Source organism: Physeter macrocephalus, chromosome 14 (assembly GCF_002837175.3).
Source record: "Physeter macrocephalus isolate SW-GA chromosome 14, ASM283717v5, whole genome shotgun sequence".
NCBI lineage: Eukaryota > Metazoa > Chordata > Mammalia > Artiodactyla > Physeteridae > Physeter > Physeter macrocephalus.
Window position 1 is genome coordinate 74,185,647 of NC_041227.1, and position 20,208 is coordinate 74,205,854.

A 20,208-nucleotide genomic window follows, 5' to 3' on the forward strand; every position below is an offset into this window, starting at 1 on the left:
GCGGGAGAAGCCACAGCAGTGAGAGGCCCGCGTACCGCAAAAAAAAAAAAAAAAAAAAAATTAGTCAAATCAAAATCAGTTATGCAGATTCTTATACAAGCCCATACTGACTCCCTCACAATCATCTTCTCTTTCATGCCTTTTCTCGGCTTCTAAAATTTCTCCTGCAATCAATGTCATGTTCACTTTCTTTGGGATTGTTTACCTGTATCCAGACCTCTGGCCCTACCTCCTTATCCAAGGCTACTCCCTCAAATTAATTCTAAACAACAGTTCAGTAACCTCATCGATTCTGACAACTTATCCCCAAACCACACCTTTGACCTCACTCACAACCATTCATTTTTTTAATTTTTATTTTATATTGGAGTATAGTTGATTTACAATGCTGTGTTAGTTCCAGGCGTACAGCAAAGTGACTCAGTTAGACATACACATGTAACCATTCTCTGCAGGCTCTTCCCATACAGGTTATTACAGGATATTGAGTAGGTCCTTGTTGATTATTTTATGTAGTGTGCATACGTTAATCCCAAACTCCTAATTTACCTCCTGCCCCACCCCCAACCATTCACTTTTACAATCAAACTCCTGCAAGTCCCTGGGCAGTCCACCAGTTAGGACTCGGCGATTTCACTGGTCAGGGAACTAAGAGGTGCGGCCAAGGTAAATAAATAAAAAAAATTTTTAAATAAATAAAGCAAAACGAAACAAGCAAAATTTAAAAATAAAAAATTTTTTTTAAAAGGGGAGTTCCCTGGTGGTCTAGTGGTTAGGACTTGGGAGCCTTCACTGCCGTGGCCTGGGTTCAATTCCTGGTTGGGGAACTGAGATCCTGCAAGCTGTGCGGCACGGCCAAAACAAGTAAAAAATAACAAAACCAAACTCCTACCTATCCTTCAGTGTTACCAGTCCTCACTTCCACCTACCAGACTTGCTCTTGAGCCCTCTCCTTTTTTCTCAGCCCCTTTCCTTTAGGTTTTATTTCCTCCTTGTAAGGTTCATCAAGATCCATCAAATTCAATTATTTTTGCATTAATATCAACATTCCTATGCCTTGTCCTTCTGCTATACCATCTCTAAAACACCCAAATGCTCAATCAATAGAACCACCCAGCCTGCTTTCTACTCTTATACCCAAAATATGGGGTGGGGTAGGGGAGAGGGAGAGAGAGACCAAAAAAAACTAGACTGTAGTCACTACAAATTAAGGCTTTTTAACCTCAGCCGGGCCCTTAGCACTCACTGCCTGGCAACCCTTGCTCACTACTGCCTCTTCAAAGGAAAGTGACCAAAGGCCTTTACTTGACAAACAGCTGCCCCACCACTGCCGCCTCCCCGCCGGAGGCAAACAAGATGCTTCTTCCCTCTCAAGATACTCCCATCAGTCACCCTCTTTCCTGTACTTTCCCATTAACATGTAGTCCAAGTTGAGGTTTAAAATAAATGATGCCTTTTAATCACATCTGTTTCCTTCAAAATCAAGTTTCTGAAAATTAGCCTATACTTGTTACCATTTCTTCACCTTTCATTCACTCCTCACCCCATTACCACTGTCATCAACTGTCTTCCTACCTCACATATCCCATGTTCTTATGTCTTCATCTTAATTCGTAAGGGATCTAACACGGCGAACTAATCCCCCTTTCTTGACACTCCTGTCCACTTTGTTAGCTTTCTTTCTTGGTTTTCTATCACCATCTACTTAGTCCTTTCTTCCTCATTCCAGTCACTACTGAAGTGGGATTCCCCAGGGTTCACTTTGACTTCAACTCTCAATTTTGCCTAGGTGACCTTATTATGCCTGGTAGGAGACTCCCACTAGAATGTTAGTTCTGTGAGGGCAGGGGATATTATATCCTCCAGGTCTGAGACTAGAACCTGGCCGTTAGTGGTTCCTAAATAAATATTTGTTTACTTAATGAATAATAAGTAACACTGAGTGCTTAACCTGTGCCAGGCCCTGTTTTAAGAGCTTTTCATGAATTAACTTGTAGCCATGATGCTTCCATTTACCGCCACTTAAATGTTTCCTCAAACACAGCATGACAGCAACTGACTTGATCTTCCCCATCATTTCTCCTTCCTCCTCCTCCTATCTCCAGCCATCAAATTCTCTCTCTCAAATCTGCCGTCACTGTCCACGTCCTGGTCCTCGTATCTTCAGAGCAGACCCCGCAATACTAATCAGTCTTGTCCCTCTGCCACACCGTCCTCCTCTTCAACTTCCACACTGCTACCAAGGTTCTCTCCAAACCAAAAATCGGATAATGATCCTCTTCTGCCTGAAATCCTTCAACGACTCTCCAAAGCCTAAGAAAAAAAACCAAACTCCACAGGGCCCTTCATGAACTGGTCCCTGCCCCTATTTACCTCTCTGGACTCATTTCCTAACATTCTCTCCGTGCAACCAATAGTGACTGCATCAATCATGCAACAGTTCTGCTCCTTGGACATCCTGCAACTGAACAACGCTATTCCCTCTGCCTGGACACTCCTCCTCCAGCTTTCCCCACCCCCCCAACACCCACTCCTCACTGCTCTGCTATCATTTCTCTAGGAAATCGCCCCTGATGCTCAGGGTGACTTCAGGGTCCTCTGATACCACAGCACTGGGCTGACCTTCACTTTGTGTGTGTGGAATGTTCCCACAGACGTTCAATAATCCCCTCACAACTCTACCTTCCCTGTGTGAATTCTGGATCAGTACCATTCACTTCTTCCACTGCCTAGAACATCTACAAAATATTCAAGTTAACATTCTTTTCTTCCTTTGATCTTCACTTAAATCCCCTCAAAACATGTTTCCACATTCCAGTTTGTGAATTCCACACAAGACCATATCATCTTTGATGTACAAAAAAGTCACAGCTTCCTCCCATTTCTTTCCAGTGAGGTATACTCTTCCATTCAGTTTGAGTGGCATCCTTTCATTTCTTGGCAATACCTGTAAGACTCCAATGGCAAAACCATGTACTTACCTCCTTATGCTAAAAACTGCAAGTTCTCCTTTGTTCAATTTAAAACACACCACAATCATCGGACCAAATATTTTCTAAAAGAAAGATTACACTCATATTGAGTATTTTATCTTAGGGCTGTCCTAAAGAAGTTTGTTCTGTATTAAAAACCTGGATTACATAACAACCCTCTCAAGGACAACAAATGGAAAAATATTAAATATACAGCAGTATGAAGGAATTTCAAAGCTTCTGCAAACAATGGAACATTGACTAAAATTAATGAAAACACATCATTGAGACAATAGCTAAAAGATGACCAGTATCCATGTATACACTTCACCTATGACTCCTTTTTGAAAACTAAAAAACCTTTAAAAAGAGGCCGAGATTTAGGAAAAAAAAAAATACTTTTAACTCAAGCCTTAATAAGCAAATTACCTAAACATTTCCACCTGTAAAATGGGACCATCATTTTATAAAACTGTTGTGAAATGGGAAAAGTACAGAAAGATGCTTCCCAAGTGACAGTAAATGTCCAACTATATTGCAATATTTTAATCTGCGAGTGTGTAACTTAAAATCTTGTCTTCCCAAAAATATTAGTCAGTGCAGAAATCTATAGAACAGATGTGAAAAAAGTCATACCCAAAAAGTACACTAGGTTTTCCACTGTGGTCCAGATGCGTAGTCTAACTCATCAGCATCTCAGGGTAATGCTATGCCGTAACAGCTTAGTAAATTATAGTACTGACGTGATTTTCACAACAGATGTAAACACTTGCTAAAAAGCTAGTCTTAATCATCCTTCATTAAAAAATATATATGTATTTATATAGCCAGCCAGATTATGAAGCGAAAAACATGATCAAAATGCAAGTGTACCATAAATCCAAAATAAGAACTAGCTATAATTCACTCAGTGTTTTTGAGAATCTACATGCTAGACAGAGTTCTAAATAAGTAACGTTAATAGATATATATTTATGCAATTTTAAAGTTCAATTCATCACTATAGCTGTTTGAAGTTTACCATGTTGTTTTCTCTTCCTCAATAAATGGTTCCAAAAATCTAGCCTTTTTCTGCAGGACCTTCGAATGGTAAAAAAATAAAATAAAACGGCAGTATACTCACCTAAATTACTGATATCATTAAACTAGTCAACTCCATACTTCTGAGCATGGAATTCAAACCCAAGGTGTCTGGGCCCAAACAGCTAGTGTGTATGTACGTATCTATCTACCTACCTACCCACCTACCTACTCATACCTACAACCAGTACCATGATGACTTTAACGCAAAAATGATTTTTTAAAAGTGCTTGGCAAGCAACAAAACCCCAAAAAAGCAAAACTTGTTTCTCCACATCGCCCTCAACAAATCAACTGGGTTTTAGCACTTCTATCGGATTGGCGATAAAAGCCAGAACTGACAAAAGATATCAGCCTTTGTTGTCCCTTTCCCAAAAAAGGCAGTAAAAACGAACAGTCCAGTAATGATAAAACCCTTCTCTAAACCTACCTTGCCACAGCACCATCTTTCCTCTCCCCACTCGTGACCCATCCAGCCTTTCCTCCTCCTCATGAGCAAAGGCTGATAGGAAGCAGCACTTGGATGTCAACTGAAGAGAAACACTCCTCTTAAAATCAAGGAAAAAATTAAATTATCTGCCACCTGGATTAAATGCTTTAAGCAAGAAACTACACTTTGAGGCTGCCAAATCTGAATATAAAGAGATCTTGCTGGTAACTGGAACATTTGTGGGAAATAAGGCGTAATTTTAGGTCAATAAAAAGCCATCTTGGGCTTCCCTGGTGGCGCAGTGGTTGAGAGTCCACCTGCCGATGCAGGGGACGCGGGTTCGTGCCCCGGTCCGGGAAGATCCCACATGCCGCGGAGCGGCTGGGCCCGTGAGCCATGGCCGCTGAGCCTGCGCGTCCGCAGCCTGTGCTCCGCAACGGGAGAGGCCACGACAGTGAGAGGCCCGCGTACCGCAAAAAAAAAAAAAAAGCCATCTTGCAAGATGGTAAATACCAAGGGGACCAGAACAGTAGTAAAGTATATAGATAGAAGATTGGCCAATATGCTGACAAATGGTGAAACTGGTTATATGGGGTTATATCATGCTATTATCTTTATTTTGCATATACTTGAAAGTTACCATATTAGTTGTTTTTTTTTTTTTTTTAATTTTTAATAGGTACTCATTCCAACCCCAAGAAAGCAGAAGAGAGGCTTGCCACAGATAAGTTTGCAGTTAAACTTTCCCGTTTCAACCTCATTTTCTCTTTCTGGAGCAGAAAGGGCAATAGGGTAGCCTTGAACTTTGAGCCATGTGTATGTACTATCTAGCCAAACAATTACATCTTCCAAAACTTTTGAGATACATACCAGTACTAGTGATGGTTTCAAGTTCCTTAAAAATTCTTAGCAATTCTTTCAAAAATTCCACTTTGGGGTCCCTGTTCTAATATACAATCTGTGTTGAAAGCTTTAGCCACAAAGATATTCATGGCAATATTATTTATAAATTTGGAAACGGCCTAAAAGCTAAATAAAAATTAAATTATGACACACCCACAGGATTGTTCAGCCACTGAAAATACTGATAACAGAAGAAAATATCCTTGAAATATCAAGGGGAAAAAGCAAGGTACAAAACCCTGTAGAAAGACATGATGGAACTATCCCTGCATAGGGAACTATTTTGGTGATACTTTTCATTTTTCTAGCATCCTAAAGGCCAGACATTTTTGTCATCAGTGGTCTGTCCCACTGATGACAGCCTCCCAAAAACCAGAGTCCCTTAGAAGATCAGAGCATCCCAAAATCAAGATACTCTAAAATTTTTCTTCCCTACTCACTTGTCCCCACCAGCTTTCCTTGTCTGCGGAATGCTATTCTGCTGTTCTTACCCTATCTTGTTATTTCCCCTTATCCTCACGCATTGGGTCATTTTCAAACTACTAGAAAAAAAATCTAGTGTCTAAACTTTAAGTCTCTATTTTTACTACACAGATGTAGTTAGAAAGACCAGAGGTGAGTCATATGTGAAGAGTGGAGTATGATTTGAAAATAACATCCGTCCACCGGGTCTAGCCATGCCAGGCAGGCCCTCATGTAAGAATGTCCTGGCGGGAGTATGGGATTGTTTGCATGGCGACTACCCATGCTGGGCTTCTGCCGCAAAGACATACTCATTCACTATTTCCTGTTAGACCCATACAAAAGGAGCACTGTGTTGAACTGAATGGTACTGAATTGAAACAATTCAGTCAAAAATATTTTAAGCTTATTTCTACATCCTTAAAGTACTGGCACCACAGGCAACTTTGTTTCCTAGATCTTGGTTATTTGAATATGGTAGCTTAAGTGCCATATTAATAACTCCTTTCAGAAAGCTAAAGAAGTTTTCAATGATCTCTCTCTTCAAAACAAACCTTCATTTTTCAAAGCCTTCCTCTTGTTACCTCTTAGCCTCTCTCACTTCTCACACCACCGCAGCTGCTCTCAGACTCGGCGGTGGGGGAGGGGGGATGAGGGATTCCTCTCGCACTACCGTCATTACATGTTCAGCTGCCCACTGCTGTCACTGTCGTATCATATCCCCAGCCCTGGCACCCCTGTTCTAGCAACAGAATTATTAAGAGGGAAAAGATGACACTACACCTGGGTCCTACTCACCAAGTGTGGCTTTACACCTCTCCAAAAATAAGGTATCGCTTCAAAGATTAAAAGGATAAGACCAATGAGTTTATTTGGAATTTTTAAAAAATGTCACATTAAACATCTATATATGTAAGAACACTCTCATTTCTATCTACTTATTCACAACACAACTAATGCTATGCTCCACATTAACAGTATTCAACTTAGGTAAAGAAAACTGTACCTCTGTGGGACACTCTTACAAGTGATATGCTGATGAAAATCTGGTTTAGACTTCACGAGTTCTTTTAAAAGGAAGAAAAAAAAAGACTCATGCAAAGTCTTACAAGATTTACAAATTTTTATTGTTTCTGCAAAATCATGAAACCAAATAAATTTAACCATTTATCTTAAAATTAAAGCTTTCTTTTGGGAATTTTTGTTGATCACTTTTCATGTAACTGTTTTTTTATGACTCAAATTCATAAATTAGTAAAATCAAAATTTCAAGTGCCAGTCTAAAGCAAGATAATATGGTCTGGTACTAAACCAAAATGATAGGTAATACCTAAGATGGAATTTGGGGAAGACAGCAGAAAAATGATTATGAGAGGAAAGGCCATAAGGCAGCTCATGTTGGTAGCCCTTATAGCCTAGAAAGACAACAAATACAGGTTCCCTATAATTATAGTCTCGAATATCTGGTCAAGCTCTAACAGAGCTTAGAAAGTAAGACAAAAGACAATGGTTTATATGTGATTTTTTTTCCCTTTGACTATTAAACATATAAAGTGGTCTTTTTGCTTCTTTTTTTCCACATCTCATGGAATCTGGTAGGAATACAGAAAGAATCAGATGCCCTGCCAGATAAAACTGTTAGGGCTGGTGATACTGGAGACAAGAAGTTGTTCCTGGCAGCCTCAGAAACACCAAAACGACGTATTTAACATCTTATTTACGAGAAGCCCATGCTTGAATAGCTCACCACTCTCAGCACTGCAGGAACCCGTGCCACACAGCAGGGCAAGTGTGTCTAACAAAGTCAGTCTTGGGGCGGAAAATGAGTGATAATAATAACACCAGAAAAATTCCTATAATCTCCAAATAGTTAATAATTTGCTCCGATTTCAGGTAAATTGTTCTTATTAATTTGTGTCAGTATTGTCTAACAAGTAGCAATGTATAGTTTTTAAGCTCTGTAACTTTTTAAATGGAAATACAAAGCTAGCCAAAATAAGTCCCCTTTTCAATTTATGCTGAAAGGTTCAGATGTTAGAAAACAAAGAGAAAGGGATACTGATTACCATTGGCTGTGAGCCCTTCATTATCGACACATTCCTGAATCAGTAATGTGCTGAAATCCAGCCAGCTATAGCCAGACCATCACTTTTTAAAAATATCATTTTCCTATTTTTTCTAGAGGTGATGGCTGCACATCACTGTGAATGTACTGAATGCTACTGAATTGTACACTTGAAAATGGTTAGTTTATGTTGTGACTTTTACCTCAATAAAAACAAAATCATTTCCTCCACTTTTTAATAATTTAGAGTTTGGTTTAATAAATAAATAAGGCTTCCTCCAAGTACTAGGGGATGAAATCCTCCCATGGGTCTGCAGTTAATCCAAAGAACTGTAATGAGGATGCACATTCAGCAACATCTTTTATCTTAATATAATCCAAAAGATACATATGAAATTGTTTAAATAATTAGAAAAGGCATTTAAGAGTCATTTCAGTTACTGTGAAGGTTAACATAAAAAGCAAACTGTCAAAAAAAAAAAAAAAAAAAAAAAAAAAGCAAACTGTCATCTGTATTCTTTCCACCCCAAAGAGAACAACTGAAACCACATGACTTTTATTATAATAATGGCTGGCAGAACTCCACCTCTGAAGAGTCTACAGAGGTGTCATTACTCCATTAGTGATAATGGCTATTGATCTAGCCTCCTGGAAGAGACAGTAAGAAAAACAGAATATTTAACATTGTAAAAACTTTTAAAGTATTATCGATTCCACTATGAAGACTTTTTTATATAATTAAGATAGCCTTTTGCCACTAATGCCCCCCAACACACCCGAGTTAAATTGTTTAACCCAGTAACTTCAACAAAGTTAGTAGCCCAGAACCTTTTCTGCCCCCCACACCGCCCCCAGGAAAGTACCAGTAGCCTACTTAGAATATTAACTTCTCAAGAGGCTATTAAAATCGAAAGGACAAGTCAGTATTGTCCAACAAGTAGGAAACATCTAGATGTTTGCTCTCTCTTTTTAGATACAAGCCTACACATGTGTCTTAAAAGACTAAACTTCCTTCTTTCCTCCTTTCCAGAATACACCATTTTATCTCTATCCTGGTCACCCACCTACAACTATCACAGGTCCTAACTCTTTACTACTAAGGTAACTTCATCAGAGGCAAATAAGTTTAATCACGCTAGCATCTGGATGACTTCAGCCTTAGAAGAGAACTCAAGTGGCAGGACTGAGTATTTTCTTTGTATCTTCCTGTATTTTCCAAATTCTCTGATGAGATGATTTTTATAAACAAAGGAAGAAACAAAGTTTTATAAATAGTTACCCTTTTTAAAGCACCTACTATATTTTTCATTTAATCCTCACAACTTTTTCAAGCAGGTGTTGACCCATTTTACAGATGAGGAAAATGCAGATCAGAGGTAAGCTTAATTCCTCAAAATCACGGTAAACAGATTTGGAAAAGGTCTTCTATATTTTATAAACTGTTTTTTCCTCCACACTCAGTTAAGGAACAGAAACATAAACACAGCAAAAGAGAACTTTTCCAAATCCCAAGCTAAACTGTTCTGTAATGGATTCTCATTCCCTAACATTTACTGAAAATGCCCCAGTAGGAAGTCATAATTTTTTTAAGGTTTTTATTAAAACCTGCCAAGTTAATAATTTGCAATAAACCCATGTATACAGCTCACCCCTGCACTATGAGCATAAAACATATTCTTGTTTAAAACTTCTATCTTTATTCCTTCATTGCCCAATTTTAATAGTGAGACAAATGTTTAAAAACACGACTGTATCTTATAAACTTTTGAGAAAACTACAAATAGAAAAGGTGAACAGGCATAGCTAGACATCCCTAATTTGCACGTCTAAGGATAAATGAAATTCTTATTTAGGGGACCAATTCTCATCCGGTGGAAGATAAAATGCTCAATTCCACCTGGCTTATCTGCTCGTTTCTGCATTACCTTGGACAAATGCCATTTGCATACTCCCTACCAACCCATTAGGTGCATTGCAGCCTCTGTGTCATTGTGTGTGACATCACTGGGTTGCTATGGATATAGGAGCGAGGTCACTCGCTTTCCTGTGAAACTAGAAATATGGAAAAATTAGAAGAGTCTAAGTAATGTGAACTAAAGATATTGATATCTGCTAAAGTGCAACTTACATCATTTGAGCTTTAAAGACAGCAACTGTGGCAATAATATTAATACAGCAGTACTCCAAATTTCAGAATCAATTCTCTTCCTTAATGAGATAAAAATCTTCTTTGTTAACGTAGCTGGCTTAAATACACAGGCATCAGCACTGTCATCTTCTGTGCACCAGTAAAGTTATTCAAGAATTAATCTGTAATACCTATACTGCTTCATTAAAAAGGTTTAACAGGCAAGGTACACTCCTCCATCCGCTGCACACTGGAGATGCGTTTTAAAACCTTTGTTACATAAGGCAGGAAGTTAGATTTGAAAATAGTGGGAGACCGAAATCATTAGATAATTTTACGTTTCATTTAATAATGCTCAATACTTCCCCCACCCTCTAATATCAAACTGGTTGACCACCCATTACATGAATATAGTGTTACTGACAAAATGGTGCAATACAAGCAGGAATCTGCAAAATGCGACAACTGGAGATCAGTATTCTCTTTTCATCAGCATTGAGGATGCGCTAGTTTTTTTTTTTTTTAAGCTTCAGATGCATCTAACAAAACAAATTAAAAAAAAAAAAAAAAAGAAGACTTTTTCCCCTTTAAAATAACTCCTCCCAGCCTCCACCCAGTCTAGGCTCTCTGCAATACGACAAATGCAGAATCTTCTGGAATGACTTGATACTGCCTCCCACCACCGCTTTGTTTGCAATATCAGATCAGAGAATATTTTTTCAACTTATAGGAATTTCGACAGATGTGTGCCTATATTTAAAAAAGAAACAGCATATGTCACAAACTGAATCAGTCAGCTTAATTCACAACCTTTGTTTTAAAGACAATACCAACACTTTTCAATACGAAAGCCGTAGGAAAACATGGAGATGACATATTGAGAACAATCAATGAAAACGCTAGCGAGACAATCGTTCCCCCTTCCTAAAAGCAAGAGGACTTGCTTTGGGGCATGCAGAAAGAGGAGCCTTTTGTTAAGAAAAACGTGAGCAAGGAGGTTTCGATTTTGCACCATTGAGCCCAGGTTTTCAGGACAGCCTACATTTTTCCCGGGGAGGTCCTAAAGGATCTGTCTGGAGAGGCAGTGGCAAGATTTGGGGAGGGGGGGAGTATTAGAAAACCGGGAGACCTGCTCAGTGAATGGGAAAGGCGCCGCCCAGACATCAGGGAGAAAAGAGGAACCGCATCCATGCGGTCCCCCGCCCCCACACGGCCAGGCTGGGAGGAGGGGAAGTGGGGCACAAAGGATGCGCACGGCCCCTGCTCAGGTCCCCAGCAGACCCGGAGGCGCAGCGGCCAGAGACCCCGCTCCCGACACCAGCCCTGCGAGACCCCGCCCCAGCGCGGGCGCGTGGGGAGGGCCGAGGCGGCAGCGCCGGCGGCCCTGGGGAACGCTCGGGGAGAGGCCGCGTCACACCCGGTCCTCAGCGCTCTCAGGACCCTCCCCAGCCCCCTCTGGGGCGGCCAACCTGCAGGAGCGGCGGGCGACTAGTCCCCAAGTCGACCCCGCGAAAGCCCGCGTCTGCGAAGGGGCTGGGGCGAGGCGGCGGGAAGGGAGGAGAAACTCACGTTCTTCATGGCCGCGGCCATGTCGTCGTAGCGCTCCGCCTGCTCCGCCAGCCGGGCTTTCTGCACCAGTTGCTCGCGGTCCACCATCTTCACAGGCTGGGTCGGGCCGGGCGAGGAGACCGGGGCGGCCTGAAGGGCTCGGAGGGCGGCTGCGGGCGCGGCTGGAGCCCGTGTGCCGGAAGGACCGACCCACGAAGCGAGCGGCTGAGGCGACGGCGCGAAGGCTGCGGCTCAAGCTGCGACCGCGGGACCGGGCGCGAGGTGGCTGCGGCTGCTGTGCGTGCAGCGGGCGGACAACCCCCTGCGGCCCCGCCCACGCCGCGTGACGCAGACGGCCCCGCCCACCACCCCGCGCACCCCGCCCCGGCCCTGCCCCAGCCCCTCCGCTTCTCGGGTTGCCCCTCCCCAACTCAGCTCGACGCTGCCTTCTGGGTGTCCCCTTCTTCCCCGCTGCCCCTCAACAAGCTCCGTTTTTCCCTTCACCCCGGTTGCTGCGCCGTAACTTTTCCAGACGACCCCCACCCCTCGCCATGCAGACCCCCGCCCTGCCAGGCCCCCTGCGCATGGGCCCCTGGGAGTTGTAGTTCATCCTTTGGTGGGGTGCTACGTTGGGGAGATCAAGGACAAAGGAGCGGTCAAGACTACATCTCCCAGTGGTCATAGCGCGCAGATGGAGGAGGATTCGGGGTGTGGGGGGTTCTAATTCCGCGGCCGCTGGGGACCCCTGGCGGGGACGAAGGCGGCCTGTGTCCGAGCGAGTGCTGATTCACGGCCCCGCCCCATATTCTTCGGGAAATTACTGGGGGAGGGGGCCAGGGCCTCAGCCCTGTACCGTATTTCCGAGATAAAATAGCACGCCATGGGGGGATTGGGGAGATGGGGCGCGTCCATTATTGATCCAAACTGTCAGGGTGGTACCCACCTCAGGGATGGCTGAATTAAAGAGCCACACCTTGGGGGACTGTCAACCTCCCCCACCCCCCACAAGGTTCCAGCTCCCCATCCCCACCTTGAGGTTCTTGGACCTGACAGGTGGAAATATGGAAAGACAAATACCAGCCGGGCATTCTGGTTAATATACAGAAAGGATGCAGCTGTTTGCAGGCTGACCCCTGGGGAGCCCCTTCTTCCTCTCGGGGTGGAGCGTTAAAGATTCAATTCAGTTACCAGAGCCAATGGATGCTTACCACTGGGTTGTGTCTCGGGGTTGACCAACCCTTCTCTCTCCGCCTAGGATATTCACGCTGAGGTCAGGCTGACTAATTCTTGCTCATATGCTTCCCTTTTTGACATTCCATGTAGCTCACACACCCCATAGTTTTGACTGCACATTTCATTTATTTCATTTATTCGGCCCTTATCTACTGAGCACCTACTGTGTTCTAAGCACTGTTCTAAGTAATGGGGTGCAGCAGTGAACAAAACAAAACAAAACCCCTGCCCAAGAAAATAGGCAAAATAAAGATAACGTGTAGAGTACGTTAGAAAATTATAACTAGTAAAAAAAAAAAAGATAGTGGACATGAAGCGTTGTTTATGCGAATAGAGAATGAGGGAGTTTCTGTGAAGGAATATTCCAGGCTCTATGCAAGGCACTGGAGGAAGAGGGCATGGAACCCTGCCCTCAAGGAATTCAGGCTAGATAGGAAGAGTTTTTCGTTTTTTTTTTTTTTTTTTTTTTTTTTGGCGGCGTCGGCAACTTCCCAACCAGGAGTTGAACCTGGGCCCTCAGCAGTGAGAAGGCAGGAGTCCTAACCACTGAACCACCAGGGAATTCCCCAGGAAGAGTTTCGGAAAAGCTGGTAACATTTCCAACCCAGCCCTTAAAGATGTGTAGGATTTGATTAAAAAATAATAATAATAACTAAAATAAAATGAAAAACAAAAAAATTTTTAAGTTTTTTGTTTGTTTATTTATGGCTGTGTTGGGTCTTTGTTTCTGTGCGAGGGCTTTCTCTAGTTGTGGCAAGCGGGGGCCACTCTTCATAGCGGTGCATGGCCCTCTCACTATCGCGGCCTCTCTTGTTGCGGAGCACAGGCTCCAGACGCGCAGGCTCAGTAGTTGTGGCTTGCGGGCTCCAGACGCGCAGGCTTAGTAATTGTGGCTCACGGGCCTAGTTGCTCCGCGGCATGTGGGATCTTCCCAGACCAGGGCTCGAACCCGTGTCCCCTGCATTGGCAGACAGATTCTCAACCACTGCACCAGCAGGGCAGAAAGAAAGAAAAACAAAACAAAAACAAAAAAAGAAAAAAAAAGATGTGTAGGATTTGAGAGCAGAAGAGGGCACAGGCAGGGGTCTCAGAAGCAGGTTCCTCCCTGACATATTTATTGATAGGCAAAGAATTCAGTATGTTTGTTGCCTGAAGTGACAGGTAGTGGGGCTGGGGATGGAGTCAGGAGCCAGAACATGAGGAGCCCTGAATGGCAGGCAAGGGAGTGAAGTCTTTCTTCCAAAATAAATAGAAAGCCTGTGAGAGATTTTAACCAGGGCAGAAAAGGCTGAGATTTGCATTTGATCTTCATCATCGTTGCTTCCTCAGTGCTGAGCACAGTGCCTGGCACACCGTATGTATGCAGAACATGTGAAATGAAGAAATGAATGAACACATGCATGCGCTTAGGGAGAGTGCTGTGGCAGGAGTGAAGGAGATGGCCTGAGTGAGGAGAGGACTCTAGAAATAGCTCTCTTCTCCCCTCCTCCAACATGGGCTCTGGTCCCTCTTCTCTTACTACACCACCCAGCAAAATGCAATCCTGCTGGTGAATAAACCCTCCCACTTCCTTCTGTCTCTTACATGAGAGTTCGCCAAGCCCTTCCTCTTCCTTTCTCCTCCTCCCTGCAGGCCAGGCCTCAACCATTCTGGCCTGGGCATCCCAGGTGCATGGGAAGGAACCCTTACAGCCAACCCTGGTTGTCCACGTGTGGATTAAATGTGTCAATGATTCAGGCCCCAGAAGCTAAATCTCAGGAACTTCCTGGCACATTTCAGGCTGCCTCTCTGACCTCTCCTTCCCCCACCAGTCCAATGTGAATTAAAGAATAAAATAAAGTAAAAAAATTCCAGGCCAAATCTGTTTGGGGAAAAAGCAAAGGAGATGCAAAGAAAAGGATGTTCTAAAATCAAACAGGAATAACATCTGTAGTCTCCACATCCAGGCCTCTCTCCCATGGTGCAGGGGAGAGCTGGCCCTGCCCTCCTTTCCCTTTTGATTCTTTTTAAGACTCTAGGCTTAAAGCTGCAGCTGCCCAGCGGCCCCTGGCCGTTTAGAGGGCTGCTTCAGAGGCATGGCAACAAGACATAGAGCAAATGGCTTAATATTCTGGCTTCCTCCTCCACGCCGTGGTACTGCTAAGAGAAACCTGGAGCAGGGAGGTAGAGAACTAGCATTCTGGCTTCTGCCTGACCCCCAGGTCTATATGCAAGGCCTGTGTCCTCTCTGGGTCTTAATTTCCCCACCTTTGAAGTGAGAAATTAAATTCAATGAGCGTTAAGTGCCCCGCCCAGGTGTGACGAGTCATAGTTTAGATTCAGCCTGTTCCTCTTCTGAAATGGAAGGCCATTGACATTCTTTAGCTGTGGAAACAGGGAATCCGTACCTGCAGACCTGGGAGATGGTTCAGTCTGAGTTGAGAGGCTCAGTCATCTCTGCTTTTTAGACTTGGAGGCTGAGACACAGAGATCTCGGCTGTGTAACCAGTCAAAGCTCAAACATCAATGACCAACAGAACCTGAATTCAAACCCAGGCAGATCTTCTGGACTCCCAGTAACAAGGGCACCCTTTCCTGCCCAGGCTATGAGAATCCACCCCTTGGTATCTGCTCAGGAAAGGAGGGGCCTTGCCCTTTGGTGACTGGCCTGACACACGGGCACTGGGCAGGCACCCTGTATGGCTAACCATTTGCCCTATCTCCAGTACTGGAGGATATAACCTTTAGATGCATCCTCTCCGGGCTGAGGTGGCGGACACACAGGCCAGCCAGAGACATTACCGTCCTGCTGTTTCTGTGCAGTCATAAATCACCGAAGCCCCATCCCCTGGCTCCTGGCTTCCTCCTGCGGCTAGAAAGCTCCCTGATTGGTGTGGAGGCGGCGGCAGCAGCAGCATCTTCCCGAACAGACAATGCTCCCCACCCTGTCCTCTAGGAACACCTCCCAGTCACTGCCCTAACAGGCTGGTCTGCAGTAGAGGCAGAGCACATGACAGATTCAGAGGCAAAGGACAACATGGAGATCTCAGTGGGTTGCCTCTACTCCTGAGGATACTGGAGCAGTGGAGGAAGGCTGTTCTGGGAGGCAGGACCCACAGGTTGAAGCCTTGACTTTGCTCTTGATCTTGCTGGGTGACCTTGAACAAGTCGCTGTACCTCTCTGGGCCTCAGACTGTACATCTGTAATATAACAGAATTGCACGGATGCTTCTTAAGGTCTTTCAGCCTGTAGCAATAGCCTGCCAACTGCCTTACCATAGTGTCTTCCTAGCCTCTACAGTACAAGATCTGAAAGATCTTTCTATATGTGCATCCCATCTTCTCCTTCCCGCACCTTGGCTCTGCCATGCATGCCACTCCCATTGCATATGGGCCAAAGTCCCTGCTTCTTAGCCTGGAATTCAAGGGCTTTTCCCGAGGCTCCGGCCTACCTCTCTACCTGCATCTCATATAGGACACTTGACTGGCATTTCCTGACCATGCAGTGCCCTCTTCCCACTCTGGGCCTTTTCAAAAGCTGTTCCTTTTGCTGGGAACTCCTTCTACTCCTACCCCCCATTCAATCCTACCTCTTGGTCTTTTAGACTCAGACACAGTGTGTTGAACTGACCACTCCCCCTCGGTGCTCCTACCAGCTCCCAGCACAGGTTCTAGACCTCATCACTGCACTTGTATGTGTGTGACTTTGTCTTCCCCTGTGGTCTTACAAATGGATTTCTCAAAGACAGAGATCCATCGGAGTCACCTCTGAGCTCCGAGCCCGGCATGGAGCAGGTGCTCAGGGAAGTTTTGTTCAATGAAAAAGACTCTGCTTCAAGAATGAATCGCCTGGGCTTCCCTGGTGGCGCAGTGGTTGAGAATCCGCCTGCCGATGCAGGGGACACGGGTTCGTGCCCCAGTCTGGGAAGATCCCATATGCCGCGGAGCGGCTAGGCCCGTGAGCCATGGCCGCTGAGCCTGCGCGTCCGGAGCCTGTGCTCCGCAATGGGAGAGGCCACAACAGTGGGAGGCCTGCGTACCGCCAGGAAAAAAAAAAAAAAAAATGAATCGCCTGGTGATGGTCTTACCTCTTGAGGAGGACTTGAAAGATTTTGCCCCAAAACAAATGGCCATGGTCAAATTGCAGCCAAAACTCAGGAAGGCAGAACTGCAGACAATCCCAGGAGCAAATAGGGCCACAGCCAGAAAGAATGGTCTTGAAGAAGAGCCAGACACAAGATTTCAAAGAAAGTCTGTTGACCTGGGTCTGACAACCCACAGACATTTTCTGTTCTGAGTGTCTGACCGCTCCTCACCAAGCCAGCTTCCCTAAATCTAGGGCCTCCTCAGATCCCCTAAAACTGACTGGCCTGGAAGGAGAGATTGAAAAGTCTAAAACTTCTTTATATTTTAAGTTTTGCATTCCCCTAAAAAGAGCCCACTTCAAACTTTACCACACCAAGGGAATGTCCATCACCATAAAACATAGGCCATTGTCCCAAACAAAGAGGTAAACTGTCCCCATTCTCAAGAGATGGACATTCCAGGGCAGAGGAACCCAGGATAGAATCTTCTCCTGAAACTCAGCTGTGTGAACTTGGGCCAAGTGCTTCACCAATCTGGACCTCAGGTTCCCCACTGAATCTTTTTTTTTTTTTTTTTTTTTTTTGCGGTATGCGGGCCTCTCACTGTTGTGGCCTCTCCCGTTGCGGAGCACAGGCTCCGGACGCGCAGGCTCAGCGGCCACGGCTCACGGGCCCAGCCGCTCCGCGGCATGTGGGATCCTCCCGGACCCCCCCACTGAATCTTAAAGAGAACTCTCCAGCATGCCCTCTGAATTGGACTATGAAATGAATGCGTTCTTGACTTGGTAGAAGGGTCTGAGTGAGAATTTTGATGCTTGGCTCCAACAAAGGGCAAATGACTCATGGGAGAGCCACAGTGATGGGGAGAGTGGCAGCCTGCTTACCACAGTGAATGAGGCAGGTGCTTTTTGTTTTTAGAAGACTCCAAGCTGCAGAGAGCCCATCAGCTTCAGCTCATTTCTAGGAGGCAATTTCTCCATCAGCTAGAGCTGTCCAGTGATGGCATGGGCTGAGTCTGGATAGGGTAGGACAGGAATCAGAGGTGAGGGACCAGCAGATAGGCAGGGCCAGAACACCGGCCACTCAGAGGGGACGCTGACCGGTGGTTCTCAACCTGGCTGTGCATTGCAGCCCCCCAAATACCTGAGGGGAACTTGTCTAGAATCCAGAGTCCTAGGTCCAACAGACTGGATCAGAATCTCCAACAGTAGGGTCTGGGAACCTGTACGTTTTTAAAGCTCTCTGGGGGATTCTTCCACCATTAGTGGTCTGCCAGAGTGACCTCAAAAGACCCTGGAGGGCTTCCCTGGCGGCACAGCGGTTGAGAGTCCACCTGCCGATGCAGGGGACGCGGGTTCGCGCCCCGGTCCGGAAAGATCCCACATGCCGCGGAGCGGCTGGGCCCGTGAGCCGTGGCCGCTGAGCCTGCGCGTCCGGAGCCTGTGCTCCGCGACGGGAGAGGCCACAACGGTGAGAGGCCCGCGTACCGCAAAAAAAAAAAAAAAAAAAAGACCCTGGAAACCCTGAAGAAGGCCAGGCTGTGTTGCTCAAAGAGGAAGTAGAGTGGCCATGAGGCCTTCTGAGAGCTGGCTGGAGAACTGGCATTTTCTTGTGTTGGTCATTCTGCTAAGTCAGCCCAGCACTAATGCTTCCAGGGTGCAAATCCCACTTGATCATGTAATAGGAACGCTGGTGTTGACACAGCAGGCGGACATGAGCCCAGGCTGCACCAGGGGACAGGAGGTAGGCACAGACAGCACCAACTCCTTGCTCTGAGCCTGGGGACGGACAGGGGCAAAAAGCACTCCCTCCGCATCAACCCTTGAGCGAATGGAGATGACTCAGGGGCATGGGGCCTGCACTGTCTTCTAGGCTTCAGCGCCAGCCAGATTTCCTCCCTGTCTTCCTGGAGTTGGAGATGGTAAACCGGAAGAGACAGCAGAAGGACCCTTGTTCATCCAGTAGAGAAATCCCACATATAGCACCCCATCTCCTGGTGTCAGCCCTTGCGAGCACACCTCTGGACACAGGCAGTTTACTATTTCCTGAAGTCCCCCTTCCTTTGTGGGACAGCACTTAGGTTCCCAGATCTTTCTCCCATCGTTCCTCATTCTACTTTATGGCGTTACAAGAAAAAGGAGAACCCTTCTCCCCAAAGGCCTTTTACATATAAGGCCAGGACACGTGAAGCCCTTTTGTCTCCATATTGTACAAGCTTCCCCAGGAACAAAGAGTACATTTTAGCACGTTCTTTTTTCTTCTCCATCTATAATGCCTGGTGCGTGATGGGAATGGAGAGATGGCCAGAGAGATGGATGACCAGGACATGTGGTCCTGAGCTCCTGACCCCCCAACCTGAGAGATGTGTGCCCAGAGGGTTATACAAGGCCTAAGAGCACTTCATGACAAGTGGACATTGGCCTTCCAACCCCAGGGCAGCCACCCCAACCTAGGCTGAGCCAGGTGCCTCCATCAGAGGCTGCCTCAAGGTCTATAATCAGTGCTCTGTGATCCTCCCCCTAAGTCCTCACCTTGCTTCTTTAATAATACTCAGGGGGCAAGGAAAGGCCAATAAGTGAGAAAAAACAGGAGAGCATATGCGTTTGCCCCCGTTCCCCCATAGACAGGAGAGAAGGCACACTATAGATGAGGAGTCCAAGGCACAGAGGGGTTAAGGAACCTGTCTAGGTCACATAGGTAGTAAATGGAGGGGCTGGGTCATGAAGGAGGTTCATGTGTCTCCTGTTCCTCATTGGAGGGAATTCTTCTTTGTTGGCCTCTTTTCAGAGCCAGTGAAGGCAGGCCTGACTCCCTACACACAGCTGGATTTACTTCTTTTTATTTATTTATTTATTTTTGGCTGCGTTGGGTCTTCATTGCTGCCTGCGGGCTTTCTCTAGTTGCGGCGAGCAGGGGCTACTCCTTCATTGTGGTGCGTGGGCTTGTCATTGTGGTGGTTTATCTTGTTGCGGAGCACGGGCTGTAGGCGCGCAGGCTTCAGTAGTTATGGCTCACGGGCCCTAGAGCGCAGGCTCGGTAGTTGTGGCACACAGGCTTAGTTTTTCCGCGGCGTGTGGGATCTTCCAGAACCAGGGCTCAAACCCGTGTCCCCTGCGTTGGCAGGCAGATCCTTTTTTTTTTTTTTTAGTGAATGGTGTTTTTTTTTTTTCATTAATTTATTTTATTTTTGTCTGCATTGGGTCTTCGTTGCTGCACGCGGGCTTTCCTCTAGTTGCAGCGAGCGGGGGCTACTCTTCGTTGGGTGCGGGCTTATTTGCTTCGCGGCATGTGGGATCTTCCCGGACCAGGGCTCGACCCGTGTC

At 45.5% G+C, this 20,208-nt stretch overlaps 1 protein-coding gene across 2 annotated transcripts in view; it reads right to left on the bottom strand.

The window, feature by feature from the left end:
* The window catches only part of YWHAG (tyrosine 3-monooxygenase/tryptophan 5-monooxygenase activation protein gamma), a 33,569-nt gene extending 21,670 nt beyond the window's left edge, over positions 1 to 11,899 (bottom strand). Inside the window, exon 1 of one of the 2 annotated variants that reach the window (XM_024120763.3) lies at positions 11,610 to 11,899. In XM_024120763.3, the coding sequence (XP_023976531.1) occupies positions 11,610 to 11,696 (87 nt within the window). In that variant the 5' untranslated portion in view covers positions 11,697 to 11,899. The remainder of the gene's footprint in view (positions 1 to 11,609) is intronic. The other variant, XM_028498670.2, reaches the window with a different exon arrangement.
* Positions 11,900 to 20,208: the final 8,309 nt, after the last annotated feature.